The sequence below is a fragment of the Grammomys surdaster genome, unplaced genomic scaffold (assembly GCF_004785775.1).
Source record: "Grammomys surdaster isolate TR1022 unplaced genomic scaffold, NIH_TR_1.0 143, whole genome shotgun sequence".
Lineage (NCBI taxonomy): Eukaryota > Metazoa > Chordata > Mammalia > Rodentia > Muridae > Grammomys > Grammomys surdaster.
The window spans coordinates 8,927,351-8,942,705 of NW_021604601.1; the positions used below are offsets into that span (position 1 = coordinate 8,927,351).

A 15,355-nucleotide genomic window follows, 5' to 3' on the forward strand; every position below is an offset into this window, starting at 1 on the left:
AGAGAGCGGGAGGAAAGAACCCTCATACAGAGAGCTAAGTTGAATGCTGAACTTCCCCCAGCTCACGACAGGTGGTCTGAAGTGAGTGGGTTGTCAGGATTGTGCAGAACAGTCGGTCTGCATGGGAGATCAGCTGGATAGTAAGAGGAAGCACTTTGCCATTGCTCGTAAGGGGAAGGACAGACCGTAAATGCTTTGAAGACTTTGAGTGAATTCCCCCAAAATGAGAAGCCATGGGCTTACACTTGGGCACAGTGGAGTAATGGCATGCAGTGCCCAAACATAGCTCGCTGCCATTAGGGAGGGCCACAGGCAGTATATACGCTAGATGAAGCATCTCCAAAGGGCTAGCCTCAGGGCTAATTGCTCTGATGCTCAGCTGACTGCCTCTGCACACAGTTCTCCCATCTCTCCGTGCCTGGCTTTGCTTGTCTCTAAGATAGATAGTGATATCATTTTCTGTTGGGAATGTATTCATGTATGTAACTAGTTTGTGTTAAGTGACTATAACTGGAGTGCTAGAACAAAGGATTATCCCTCTGTCCTGCCCTGGGCCCATTATGACTGTTTCTGTGACCACTTACTGTACTGGGGTCACCCAATGACATAGCGAGCCCCAGCCCTGCCCAGCCTTTGTCATCAGATGGGGTTGACACCATTTAAGGGAAGATTGTTCTGTGAACACAAAGGTTCCTTTTGAGGAAGAATCGAGTCTTTACTTCTGAGCAAGAGAATGTGTACCACTGTTTCTCAATGTTTTTCAATGTTTCTCTCAGTAACCATTTGAGAGGAATTCACATCTGGTGTTTCAAAACACCTGTGTTCTGTTGAAAGCATGATTATACTCCTGAAATGTCTCAGTGTTAACAAGGACCTCTCTCAGTCGTCCATTCGGAAATGCATCATCCGATACTGTTTGGTTATATTATTGGAGTATCTTGGGAGGGAGGGAGGGGCTCCCCCGAGTAAACAGATACCTTATTAATTAAACCTTATTATTAATTATTAATTATCCATTCTTCTTTTCTCTGCCTCTCATTTCAGAACAGTTTGATCACCACTGTCCCTGGGTGGGCAACTGTGTGGGGAAAAGAAACTACAGATTTTTTTATCTGTTTATTTTATCCCTGTCCTTTCTGACGGTCTTCATATTTGCATTCGTTATCACACACGTCATTCATCGTAAGTATGCCTGGCGGAACAGGTGACGTATGTAATCATTTGCCTGACCTTGGCTTTTCTGAGTTACTATTTCTAATCATTCTGGCTTTCTCTCTCCCTCTTCCCAACCCCCTGTCTCCTCCTCCCTTCCAGCCTGCTCCCTCTAGGCTTTGCTTTCTCCATCCCTCTATGTCCCTCCCTCTTTCCTAAACCCCATCCCTCCATTGGCAGTTTCCAGGTGATAGATACCTGGACCAGGTTCCCCTTACACTAACAAGGCATCACATTGACATGCCTGCCCTCTCTAACCTCAGTGATGTCTGCTGGGGATCCCCTGAAAGGTCCAGCCCTCTGTTTTGCACAAGGAACTGCAAACAAAATGATAACCATCGAATAGCTAAATCTGCTCCTAAATGGCCCCTGGTTTAAAAATATACAACCCTAGAGAAAGAATATGGCATGGTATCAACTGACCCGTGATTTACAAATATACATCCCTAGAGGAAGAATAAGGCAAGGGACAGATACTGGGTTTTCTCCTACACACATTATATACGTTTAAAATGCACATTCAATGAGATACTCGGTTTCCTGCCAGAGTATGAACAGTCTCTGACATATAAAGAATATGACTCTAATTTTTTAAAAAAAAGTTAGATTTCAGGGTAAGTGATTTCAATGTATTTGCATAAGAATTCAACATTTTTTTTCATTCACCATTGTGAAGTTCATTCTGAGCTGCTTTGTCTCCCAAGTCATTCCCTTTCCTACAACCGGGGACGGTGAGAAGGAAGTTAATTGGTATTGAGCTACAAATCTAGACCTTTAAACTTCCATTAGCATGTCACTGTCCACTTTATTGAGCAGCTCAGCCTCCCAGCCATTCCCGGAGCATAAGAACCCATGAGCAAGCACACAGCCTCGCTCTGGTGTGTTTCTGGAAGTATCTAAACAGGGTGGCTTTATTGTCTTCCTCTGCTGGCGTGGATCTTATGAATGGAGCAGACTCAGGCTCTACAGACCCCGATTCCTACTCCTTCTGTTTGGGTGAGGAGTTCCAAATGGTTCCCACTGGTCTCGAAGCAGCAGTCAAGTGTAGCCATCCGCTACCCAGAGGACTCACAGTTCTTCTGATCTCCAGGCATTTCTGATATGAGTCTCTTTTCCAGACAGGACACAAACCTGGAAAACAAGCCTGAGAATCTAAGTCAGTGGGTTTGTGGGAGAAGCTTAGTACTCATCAACGTCTTCTTCCATGCCAGCTGGCGCTGGTGCCAAGGTGGCTTTGCAGAGATGTCCCTTTCTTGGGGCTTTTTGAATCAAAAAAAAAATGGCAAAAGCAGAGCTGGTCTGTGGATTCATGCACAAAAGCAGCAGAGAAAAAGCCAGGGGTGTTAGATGTTGTTTGGAAGAAAGCAGTTGTTTACATGGGCAGAGTAAGTATCAATACTCTGCACACACGATCCTCAGAAATAGTATTTTTTTTTGCCTTACATTCTTTTATAAATTTTATAAACTTTCTTATGAAAAAACTTGCAAATAAATAAAAACTTCATATGCCAAGATTAACCAGGGCCCAAACTCTGTGCCACACGATGAATCTCCACATGGTTGAAATAGGCATGACTTATAGTCTCACCTCCCTCAGGGAGGTTCAGAATGTCTCCATTTCATACTATGAGGTCTCTGAGCTTCCATCCAGAGCTTTCAGGCTACTTTTTTTTGTATATATATATATAAAACATATATACAAACTTGTACAGCTCATCACACACTCACACACACTCATAGACCTCACAACTCACAAGCTTTCACACTCATACCTGGTCACATGTTGTCAAGTATCTGCCTGAGCACAGGCGCGCGTGTGCACACACACACATACACACTAAAAACAAATCTTTAAGATTTGTTTAACGTGGGATGTCATTATATCAAACACAAGGTACAATCCCTCTTCTCATCAGATGCAGCTTAATTCAAACTCCCCAATGTGTCCTTGCAGAACAAGGACAACACTATCACCCAAAAGGAGTCAGTAAATGAACTTTATCTCTGTTTATTCTGGGTAGGAATAACTATCCAGAAAGACTGTCACTGATAGCTAAATTCCTAAGACCTCTACGGCCAAAAGTTAACAAATGTGGGCAAAACAGAAGAAACTGTGTAGGATTTGTTTTCCTGTTAAAATGAGGAGAACACAAGAGTAATCAAAGATATAATTTATGGGAAAATATACAGATACGCATCTGCTTTCATTGAAAAAAAAAATAATGTCCTGCAGATGTTGATTCTAATTCTGAATCTGCCATCTTCTTGAAATCATGTTCTCTGATCAGTAAACTGGGTGTCTGTCCTAAGGTTTACCAAATACAAAGATTGTTTAGTGGGCTGTGGGACACTCTTCTTCTGTAGATAAGAGCACTGCGCATGGGGGTGGGGGGTGAATATCTGAATAGTAAATGTTGGCTTCATTCCCACAGGTTCACAGCAAAAGGGATTCCTCGATGCCCTTAAGGACAGTCCAGCGAGATATCCTTTCCGGTGGCTCAGTGGGACTTTGCTTGTGGAATCAGTATTTCGCAGGCCCCTGCATTCTTTATTTATTCTTACCTCTTTAGTTCTCTGGCTTTGGCTTTTCCTCTCATAAATCACACTCTCAATCATCCCGCAAAGGCATCGGGAGCCTCATGGAATATTCACTTGTAGAGGAATGGCATCTGAACAGTACCGGGTGACTCATGCAGCCCTGTATAAGCTTAAGAGCTCCTTAGCTAGAAGGCTGTGTATGGAGTTTTATCTGCCCCTCCCGCCCCAGAAGCCAGCTGAGATTTGGGCTCTGTCAGGTTAGGCTGAAGTAGAGTTGTGAGCCTGCCTGATGTCACTGTGGTTAGCGGGTGCTTCTCACCTTCATGGATGCCCAGGTATGAGTCTGTTTGGGGCTTGGGGCAGCAGGTGAGGGTCCTGGGCTACTTGGGAGACTCTGGGATACTTACAATGTTCCTCTACAAGTGCAGTGATCTCTATTGTCCCTAGACAGAACTCTCTTTCACAAACCTGAAAGGTTAAGTCATTTAGATAAATGGAGACCATTTCCTACCGTCCCAAACAGTGCATATATTTGTGCACCCTGGTATTTTGAATCTTAAAAGAAAAAAAAATGCCTGTGTGTTAAGTGCTGTGTGGGCTTCTGCTGAGTGGGCCTAGGCTTATGCTGATTTGCTGTGGAATCAGACAGAAGGGCCTGCTGACCTAGCTTCTCAGGACTTGGCTCTCTTTCTCTGTCACATAATGGGGCAGACTGCATTTGAACTGTTCATTAATCTCATGAGTGATTTTCAGAGGTATGTAAACACAATTTTTAAAAGTAAAGCCATCCTTGCTGCTGGGCCCCGGGATATGGAATGAACGTGTGTGTGTGTGTGTGTGTGTAAGGGAGTGGGTATTTGCATAATACACATCATCTCTGTCTGGCCCCACAGAGCACTATGGACTGCACAGGAGGACGGTTACCTGTGTATCTTGAGCAGTCAGCTGATCACTTGTTAATGGTGTCTGTACGGTGGAAGGAGACTGGGGAATATTGATAACCGGCAGGGGGAATTGAAAAATAAATTCCACTTGTCCTATCTCCTGTGAATGATCCAAAAAACTGGAGCTAGTTACAGGTTAGCAAGGAGAAAGGATAGATAGTTCGTGGAATCAAGTGTTCATCAGAGCTGCTAAGAACAGGTTCAATCCGGAATGGCATCCCTTGTTCCTTCACGCAGCACCCAGAGGGCGATCAGCTCTCCACAGCCATGTAACCTCCCGAGTCAGAGGCTATTGCTTCAAAGGGTCTTAAAGTGAAGCTTTGCCTGTGTCTTTCCGAGAAACAATCATGTCTTATGACAGCGGTTCTCAACCTTCCTAATGCCATGACCCTGCTGTGTGGTGGGTGAGTCCGACTTATAATGCTGCATGCTTCCAGAGCTGCCCCTTGACTGATGGTAGTGCTGCCTCCAGATCATCCCCTCTAGACCGTCAGGCTTCAGAGCAGGGCACCATAAAGCTTCCGGGGGAAGGTCTGAGCTGAGTGCTGGGCTGAGCCTCGTGGATCCTGGCAGGTACTCCAGGAGAAGGAGATAACTTGTCTTCTCAGACTTCTGGTGACTTCAAATCTGGTCTCCTGACCATACTTTGATGAGAAATAAAAGCCCAGGCAGAGGTTTCTCATAGCAGATTTATTCTGAAAAATACCCAACTAAAAACCAATGTCACGGAGGAAGTGAGGGAGGAAGGAGGCACACGTACCTCATAGCTAACCACACCATCTCACCAGAAATGTTAACATAAGTGATGGCAATGTTGGCCAATGACAGGCAGGACCTTAGGAGAAAAGAACCACCCACCAGCCTCAACGGTGTATCGGACCAATGTGTCCCACTAAGAGTGGACAAGGAGGGAGAGAGAGAGTCACAGACAGCCTTGAATGGAAGGGACTCAGCAGGCCACACCCTAGGCAGCATCACAGATAGGTCCTCCTTTGTCTTTCCCATCTCTTCCTTCCACCACTTCAGAGCCTCCCTTTGATCTTGACATTAAAGAAGTAGAGACTGCAAGGGAGAGAGAGCCTCTGGTCAGTAGCCAATGAGGTGGCTGCTCCTAGCGTACTTTTATGAGAGCTGCCTCCTCCCTCTCAGATAAGGGAGAATCTAAACACACAGGACCAGGCCTTTAGCATACCCAGCCCTTTGGGTTCAAACAGAGGAGAGCTACAGGCCAGCTTGTCCTGTAAAATTCCTTTGCTGAAGTTCTACCTTACTGAGCCACACCTGAGGGTCACAAGGTTGAAGACAAAGGACCCTGGCCTTTGAAATACATTCAGTTTGGAAGGGCCTGGTCTGTGGTGACAAGCCAACACACGCCTGCGTCCTTCTCCCTCTGTGAACATCAGCAGGGCTGGGTGTGTAACATCATAGACTGTGCTTAGGTGGGGCAAGGGGCTGTTTGGTGGGAAAAGCAATGTGGGGAGAGCCATGGCCTAAGGAAGGGGGTGTGGGAGGTGAAGAGTGAGGGTGGGGAACACTTTAGCTCATGGCTGTAGTCCCTCATGGTCGAGCTCACTGAGACAGGAGTCTGTGGTCAAGGTTCTTCTCATCTTTGAAGAACAGAAAGCAAAACCAGGACCAGAAGCTGAGACACTCTCTCTCTCTCTTTCTCTCTCACACACACACACATACACACACACACATACACACACACACATACACACACACACATGCACATACTGGCCTACCCCTGCCTTTTAAGCCCCAGGTTACCAAAAATTCTGTAACCTCCCCCAAAATGTGCCACTAGCTAGAAACTGAGGTATTGGGGACATTGGACCTTCAAGACATAACAGGAGGCCGTACAGGGTGGGGTGCCTTGGTGACAAAGGGTCACAGGAGACAAGGGAGATACTAACATCAAATAGATTGAAGATAAATGGTAAGTTCTGAGATACATTTATCAAGAAAACTTCAGAAATTGATCTCTCTCTCTCTCTCTCTCTCTCTCACACACACACACACACACACACACACACACACACAATATTTATTACCTCACAGTAACTTTAGGGGATCCCCTTTAGTTACCCACCTGTCTAACAGAAGGAGAGAAACATATGGAAGCCACACCCCACAGGAAAAGGCCACTGGCCAGACATGCTAGGGAGCCATGTGGTGGACACTTCCTCCCAATCTCCTCATGTTCCCAAGGGCAGAAACCCTTGGGAGCATATGCAGGGGAGAACAGGGTACCCTGGGCATCCTTGAAGAATCCCCCTGAGAGGAAACCCTGCCATGCACCATCATGTCAATGTAGCGTGGCATTAACAGCTCATTAAAGGGATTACAGTCATTTGTAATCATGACTTATTGTTCGGAGCTCCCCAAATGAGAAGGCTTTCCTGTGGTTGGTAAATCAAGTGGTAATTGATTCGGCATTTGCAAAGGCTTTCCCCTAGAAAGCCTTTTTATCTCCAATTTGCACTTATTTCAATGCTTGCCCGCCTGAGAGGCCTCCACAGAGTAATAGGCACTGGTCCCTTTTAATGGAATTTACTAGAAGGCTGGTGGAAAGGACACCATGTGGCATAGTGCAAAAATAATGAAGCACTGGCCTTTGCTGACCTGCCCATGCTGGTAGATGTTGATGGCCAAAGACTACAAGAAAATCAGGACAGGGGCTGGAGAGATGGCTCAGTGGTTAAGAGCACTGACTGCTCTTCCAGAGGTCCTGAGTTCAATTCCCAGCAACCACATGGTGGCTCACAACCATCTTTAATGGGATCTGATGTCCTCTTCTGCTGTGTCTGAAGACAGCAACGATGTATTCATATAAATATAATAAATAAATAAATCTTTTTTAAAAAAAAGAAAATCAGGACAGACACCCTTAGTGTCATATATAGCTGTACCTGTCCAGAAAAATCCAGTGATGTGCCTAACACCACCTCAGCAAGAGCCACATTCTCCCCACACCAGCCCTGCTCCACTCAGAAAAAGAGGCCAGTGCCTTCCCACCACCCCCAACCAATGAGAGGAAGGAAGGCCTGAAGTGTAAGCCTCCAATTACACTGCATAAGATAACCGTGTGGATAGGCAGTTGATTGAGGCTGAAAGTTCTATAATAATCCCAGAAGAGCTACAATAGAAAGAAAGGACGGGTTTCCCTGACCCTTCATTGTGAAGACTCCTTGTCAGTCTTTGTACGTCCTTCCACAAGGTCTTTGGGAAGTCGGAATTCATGCTTGCACACTCTTTCGTTACACCTGTATGGAGTAGCTAAGGGATGGCTGGTGCCTTATAAGGACTCTCCCTACTCTTTGCATCGTCCCGCAATTTGATTTTGTCTTAAAATATTACGTAGAGGTAAATCTACCTCGTTCTTTTTGAACCACCTTCTAAAACTCTGTGCATAGGCAGTGTGTTCTTTGGGTGGATATTTACATTCCTTCCCTTACGTCCTGTTCCAAAGGTAAGACTGTAGAGCCCAGTGCAGTGGCACACACCTATAATCCCAGCACTTGCAGGCAGCACCCATAGACAAGGAGTGGGGAGGGTAGAACCTGTGGCCAGTAGGGAAATTGACAGGAATATGGTTTTTACCCGATGGCTTCCCAAATGCATGTTGTTGGTCCATGGTCACCTGCTTCGGAATCACACGTCCATTCTCCTGACTCTGAATTCTGCCCTATCCTGTGCTGTTGAGCCATGTCTGGGCTCGCACTATGTCCCAGTGCTGACCCTTCCTCTGCTGACTAACAGTGTCTCTCTGTGCCCTCACACGATGGCGGTTCTTGCTCAGTTTCCCACTGTTCTTGTACAACTTGTCACCAAATGGCCTCTGAAGCCCATTTGTCAGCCTCTGCTTCTTAAAAGCTCTGGTTGGGATCCTGGTGACTCCCACTGTGAATCTGGAACCTTCACACACAGGAGAAGAAGGTTTGAGAGAAGGATTGTGGGTAGATGAACCTGTGAAAGAGCCGCTTTCCTGTTCATTCATAAAAACTGCCACCATTATGGGTAGGTAGCCAGGAGACAGCACAGTTGTGTTTTTCTACCTCTAGGTAGAGCCATCCATCTGAAGGAGACCTCCACAGTACCCCGATTATGAAGGAGTCATTCCTGAAAGGTATACCTGCTTCAGTATAGGCTGCCAAGCAGATACAGCGGCAAGCCACCAACACTGTTTATGTTTTAGACAGCAAACCTCCCTGTGTTGAGTTCTTTCTAATGAGGACTACTGAGTTCATACCTGAAGCCCCACCTAGACATGGCCCAACACATCTTGGAAATGGCAGAAAGAAGAGGACCCGTGTAGAGCCCCCTAATGTGGTCCCTCCCTGGCCATCCAGAGATCCTTGTTACTAAGGAAACCCACCAACACACATTTCACACTTAGCCAAAAAAGAATTATCTCCATCTTGGCCTTAGTATCATGAGCACTGAACCTACAAAGCTGTGGCTACCACACAGTACTGCCACCGCCTGGGGTCTTAAAAAGGGGCATGTGTGTCCTAGACATCCAAGAACAGGGTTTGGTTCATTTCTGCTGTCATTAGCTATGTGAGGCTTTAAAGGGGACCTGATCCTGGGCTTCAGGTTCCTGTGTGAAATAGAGAGATTGGGAAGAGCCTGATTAGTGTGACTCGAGGCCTCTGGGTCTCTGTGGGAGGAAGGTACTTCAGGGAAGATTTTTGTTTTTTGTTTTTTTATTTCTGAGATTATATGAAATTTTTTTTGTGTGCATCTCTCTAAGAAAAGGACAAGAACCCCAAGATGCTGAAGACGTTGTTCAGTGGTCTCCAGTGTCTATGAGTCTCCCCAGCCTGAAGCATCCTTAGCCATTTTGCCTGGATCTCCCCCAAGTCTCTGCACTATTTTTCTCCTTCTCCCTCTATACCCTCTGCAAGCAGAGCCTGTTCCCTAGAGCATTGAGCCAGTGCTTGCCCAGCCTGCTCTTTGGGTTCACAGGGAAGGTTCTGGAACCTTCTTACAGGCCAGCACTTTCCCGAGACTTTGAATATTCTGCCCTTAGCGCAAACTCTTACGAGTTTAAGGGAATTCATAGCTAGCCCCTGGCCAAAAGGGAGCTGTCTGTCTTATCAGACAGATGCTGAAAGAGATGCAGAAAGTCTGGCAGTAGAAATGATTGTCATCCAAAGCTGTCCCTGAGTCAGTCAACAAACATCCAACTTCTTACTGAATTGACTGACTCTCAGTGGAATTTGTTTTTTCTCATTTCTGTTTTTAAAAATGAGCAGAAGGGTTTTGCAACTTTTAAGAAACAAGCACTCCCCGATCCTGGTTACAGGACAAGCCACTGGGGCCAGTGAAATACGTTGTTGGAACATCTATACCTGAATCTGAGAGCAGATACAAGGAGAGAGCTTCATCCAGTTTCCACAGATGTCAAGTCTTATAAGAAGGGTCCCTCTGTCCCTTGAACCAGGATGAGGTCAGCCTAGGACCTAGGACCGCTGCCTCCAGCAAGAAATGGGAAAAGAAGGAGCTGAAGAGTCCTCTTGTGCTGGCTGTGTAGATTTCTGGTGTTCAACACCCAGTTCTGGTTTATGTTGTTGCTAGGGTCTCATGTAGTCAAGGCTGCCTCAAAGTCACACCATAGCCAAGGATTACCTTGAATTCTGATCCTCTGCATCCACCTCTGGATGTACTAGGGTGTCAAAGGCGTGTAGCAGCATGCCTGGTTTTCTGCAGTGCCAAAGATCGGATGCAGGGTAACGTGCATGCAAGGTAAGCACTTACCACCTAAGAGACAACTCCAGCTCAGTGGTTTCTAAAGCTTCCCACCTTGGTGTCCCCAATTGTTAAGTGGAAGTGGTATTTATGAATGGGCTCTCAGGGTTGAGCAAGTCAGCTCTTGTGAAGTCTTTAGAACAGTGCTGACATGCCTCCAGCAATGGTGGACATCGTTACAGAAGAGCCTGCCCGTTCCTCAAGACACATAGTCTTTCTTAGACAGAATTATCATCTGGGTGGGACGGCAAAGAGCCTCGCTTTGTTCCTGGGCATCATGTCATTTTGTGAAAGCTAAACACTCAAAGTATCACTACATCCTACTAACCAGTGAGGAAATGCTACCAAGGCTTAGAAATCGTTCATATAAAATTCTGTTTTTCCAGGCTGGGGAGCTAGCTCAGTTGGCAAAGTGCTTGCCTTACAAGCATGAGCCCCTGAGATCAGAGCCCATGAATTAAAGATGGGCATAGTAGTGTATGCTTATAGTCCCAGTACTGTGAGAGTAAAGACAGATTCCTAAGGCTTTCTGGACGCCAGCCGAACGTGCTTATTAAGCTTCAGGTCAGTGAGAGACCCTGTCTCAAGAAATAACTTTTTTAAAGGTGGTGGCACAGAATGGATCTCAAGGTTGGACTTTGACTTACAAAGGCATACAGGTATCCATACCCACAGAATCACTGAAATACTGGGTAATGTATTCAGTTCTGTCATCTAGGAAGAATTATTTCCAGCCTGTGATGATAACACACACAGTCCATTCTATGTTCCTCCATCCTTGGTTGCACTAGGAAAGGACATGTTCTTCTTTACTTCCCCAGTCTGTAACTCACTGCTAGGAGAGAATGCAAGATGTATATTTAAACCCCAGATCTGCCCCAGGATGAAACGTTTGTTCCTGAGAAACATCTGTGTCTTGTAAATAGACTCTTATAAACATTTGCAGGACAGAAAATTTCTCTCATCCTTTCAAATTACCACATTCTTGGTTGATCAATGCCATCTGGTGAAGGCCACACTGTTCCTTGGTGGTAGTGGCACATCACGTTGAATGCCTGGCTTCCTCTCACTATCCCTAAGCACGGTGTCCTGTGGCAGTGTTTGGCTGTGGGGCTGGGCAGGGGTGTCCGGTCTTTTGCTACTTTATGAATTCTCTCTTTCACTCTTCTCCACAACACTAGCTAAGAGAGAAAAAAAAAGGATACAAAGTGAAGGAAAGAGAACTCTAAATAAAATTAAGGCTAGGAAAGTGGGGGATGTTATTGTTAAACTACTTCCTGCTGATTAGGGGCATTGAGTTCCTTGGGGCAAGTTTGATCTTTGCTGTCAGGATATCTAATTTCTCCTTGTTTCTTCTTTGCACACGACTACTTAACAAACTGCAACCAACAACAAGCAAAAACCCAACAACAGCCCACTACTAAATGCTCCAGCATTCATATACCCTCTGAAAAGTCTCCCAGAATTCCAAACATCACCCAATTGCAAAAACTATCTGCAGCTGGCAAAATCACACCCTTGCTAGAGCACGAGGCAAATCATAGTCAGCTGCTGTGAACAATCTGAAGTAGCCCAATATCTCACACCTGAGATTAAAATAAAAACATGTTCTTATATGTCTGTGTTTTTTAAAGAAGCCAAAACTCCAAAATTCTTACTACTAGAGGTCTCTAGGCAGGAACACCCCAACCTGATTCCACACTTAGAGTCACTCTCCAGTTCGTAGGCATCGATGTTTCTCACTCACCTTATAAGCTGTCATCAGACAGTCCACAGAAGCTACCCCATGGGAGGGAGAAGCTTGTTGGTGAGACAGTCCCCAGCATTCAGAAGCTAAACTCAAAGGGATATTTAGTATTTAATCCTTTCGTCAAGGCTCTGAGACACTGCTAGATTCCATCCATCCTTGGTTGCATTACAAGTCAGAGAAGATGACTGTCAAAGGGGAAACTGGGCCAGAGGGGAGATGGTCCATCCGAAGAACTAAGTGATGCCCAGGGAGCCTAGCAGAATTGTGAATGTCCCTCTGCACTGGGGAAGGAGGCAGCAGAAAGTGTGAGTGTGGCCCTGGACTGAAGGAGGAGGGTGTCTGGTTGGGGATCAAGGAAGGATCAGAGGCTAGGATGAGCCCAGAACCCACCTGTGGGGTTTCAGCCCTTCACCTGCTGACAGTCAGCCTCTCTGGAAACCGTGAGAAGCTCTGCAATTCTTCTGTTGGTCTCCTTGACTCACCCACTGTGCTAGAGGCTGTAATATGCTTCTTCTCTGTCTGGTCCATCATTGGCCTCTCAGGTTTCCACACGTACCTGATCAGCTCCAATCAGACCACAAACGAAGATGTAAGTTCCTGATGGTAACCTGTGGGTATTTGTGTGGTTAGCCTTGGAGGGGGAAGAGGGTGGAAGAGATCAGGGGTCACCTTCTCCACACATCTCACCCTGGCTGTGAGAACCTAGGGGGACAGAGAAGGCAGTGTACATCCCGCTGGGGTCCTACATGTATGTACAGGGCATCCCTCCATCTTCCTGTATCTTGCCATGATGTCAGAGAGCCATCCTAAGGTGAGCCAAGAGATGCCCAGTTCCGACCTAGAGAAGCCTCTTCAAATCCTCTTAAATAATTTTGGAGGCAGCTAGTAACACTTCCCCAACCAAAGATAGACCATGGCAGCCTGACATCTTGGAATCTAACTTTCTTCCTTAATAGCTCTCTGGTTTCTGGAGGAAATTACCCTAACGTGAAGTTGAACTCTGAGTCCAGGAGTATCTGCTTATGCGTTATGCAGGTAGAGGGGAGGGGAAAAAAACCCAGAAAGCATAATGTTGGAAATGATTTCACAGCAAGTGTAGTTCTCACTTGATCTTCATACTGAGATTTTTTTTCTATGCATGTTAAATGCCTCAGAACAGATCCAGTTCCTGGAAACAAAAGCTAAGGAAAATAAATGATGATAGAGAGATTTTTTAAAAAACTGCCAGAACAGCACATTCGATTTGGTAACTGTGAATATTGAAATCTGCAAAACAGAAAATTTTAACAAGAGGCTGAGCTCTCAGTCTAAATTGGCCGTTCAGGGACCCTTGCTAATGGTGTTTGGGTTAGCGTTCGCTTAATTACAACTTAGGGCTGAATAGGAACCCTTGCTCCGGATTCATGAGGGCCTGAATTTGACTCCCCAGTACCCACTGTAAAATCTGGACATAGCTACACAGCCTGTAACCTCAGCCTTGGCAAGGGAAGTGGGAGAGGTAGGGCAGAGACAGGCAGAACCTGCAAGCTCGCTGGCCTGCCAGCTGAAGCCACAAGTTTCAGGTTCCATAAGAGACACTGTGTAGGGCAACGATGTCTCTGGAGAGTGGTAGAGGACACCAGGCATCTTTTTCAGACTTCCATATGCAAGGCTCATACCCTTACATGGTCATTGTGTGCACCCCACACCTACTCGACACAATAATAAACAAGACTTAGGGTGCAAGCCTTGAATATGAAAGACAGAGTTTTCATTTTCCATTAGAGGAACTTCTGGTGACATGGTATAGTCTTCAATGAGAATTTTTATCTTCAGGGAATGTCATTCTCTCCCTAATCTAAGCTCCTGTTTGAGACTGTTTCTAACTTTTCCTATAAATGCTGGTTTTTCTCAGAAAAGTACCTCAGTTTCTCTCAGTAAGTACTGTTGTAGAGCCATGAAATCAGAGCCTGGCATGAGGTTGGCAGATGTTCTCCTGCCCTTAGTTGTATCTTTCGGAGGCATCTCTGGGTTCAGTTAGCCAAAACTTTGACATTGCTCCTCCAGGCATTGTGTTATTGATGCTCTTTTTCTTCCAGATCAAAGGCTCGTGGTCTAATAAAAGAGGTAAAGAAAATTACAATCCCTACAGCTATGGGAACATCTTCACAAATTGCTGTGTCGCCCTGTGTGGGCCCATCTCTCCCAGGTAAGAGACAGAGAGCAGTACACTGGTCCCAGATCTCAAGAGAGCAGCTCCCTTGTCTGCCGTAACACAGCTCAGAGGCGGATGCCTGGTCCCCACCTGGTGGAGCTGACCACACCCACATATGACCCCCCCACCCAGTTCCACTCTCTTCAGTGTGACACTTAGACACTCTCAATGGGATAGAAGCCTGGCTTCGTTTGGTAATGCTTCACTACTTTTTGGTCTTGAGCTGAATTTGTGTCCCACTAGAAAAAAGTTTTGTCTATTTTAGAATAGAAAAACAGAGGCACGTGACTCTGCTCATTACTGACAGACACTGAACTCCTGGGATGAACTGAGGTCTGTGATTAGCATAGTAAGGGGGGCAGAGCTGTGTGCAGGAAACAACTGAAAACCATATAGGGATAGACACTAAAGGCTGAGGTGCAGGCTGTGATGCTTACATAGTCCCAAGGAAGATCCAGCCAAGGCAGAGTAGGTGATGTAGGGATGGCACTGAAGATGGTATTGCTCTTGGCAGTAACTGCACCCCCCCTCTCTGTGTGTATCTGTGTGTGTGTGTGTGTGTGTGTCCAAGGCCATCCAACCACAGAGCCAGGCTGCTGTTGCTCACACCACAGCGGGACCACTCACTGGATAACTAGAACTAGATTCTCTCTCAGCTTCATCCAGGAATGCTAGGGGTGCAGTATGGATTTCTCCTCTTGAACTGGGGGTCTGTGGGGAACCCTGTCTACTCTTTAGGGGCTCCTCTTAGGGTACAGACAGATGGGAGCAAGCAAAGCCCAGAGAAAGGGATTGCCTTGGAGATGAGGGCCATCCCTGTCGGGTGGGTACCAGCTCTTCATGAAGAGCTCCAGACCCCACCCCCACAGCCCCCTCCCCCCAGGCCTCCTTTTTGGGGATCCTTAGGTCAGGTAATCTCTTGGAAAGCTATGAATTTCCCACCATCTTAGATTGTCTTCTCTG

At 46.1% G+C, this 15,355-nt stretch overlaps 1 protein-coding gene across 3 annotated transcripts in view; it reads left to right on the plus strand.

Annotated features, from left to right (window-relative positions):
- The window catches only part of Zdhhc14 (zinc finger DHHC-type containing 14), a 264,495-nt gene that overhangs the window by 199,289 nt on the left and 49,851 nt on the right, over positions 1–15,355 (plus strand). For all 3 annotated transcript variants that reach the window (XM_028764355.1, XM_028764356.1, XM_028764357.1), the window contains exons 4-7: positions 1,045–1,182; positions 3,645–3,693; positions 12,685–12,787; positions 14,277–14,386. In XM_028764355.1, coding sequence (XP_028620188.1) covers positions 1,045–1,182; positions 3,645–3,693; positions 12,685–12,787; positions 14,277–14,386 — 400 coding nt within the window. The remainder of the gene's footprint in view (positions 1–1,044; positions 1,183–3,644; positions 3,694–12,684; positions 12,788–14,276; positions 14,387–15,355) is intronic.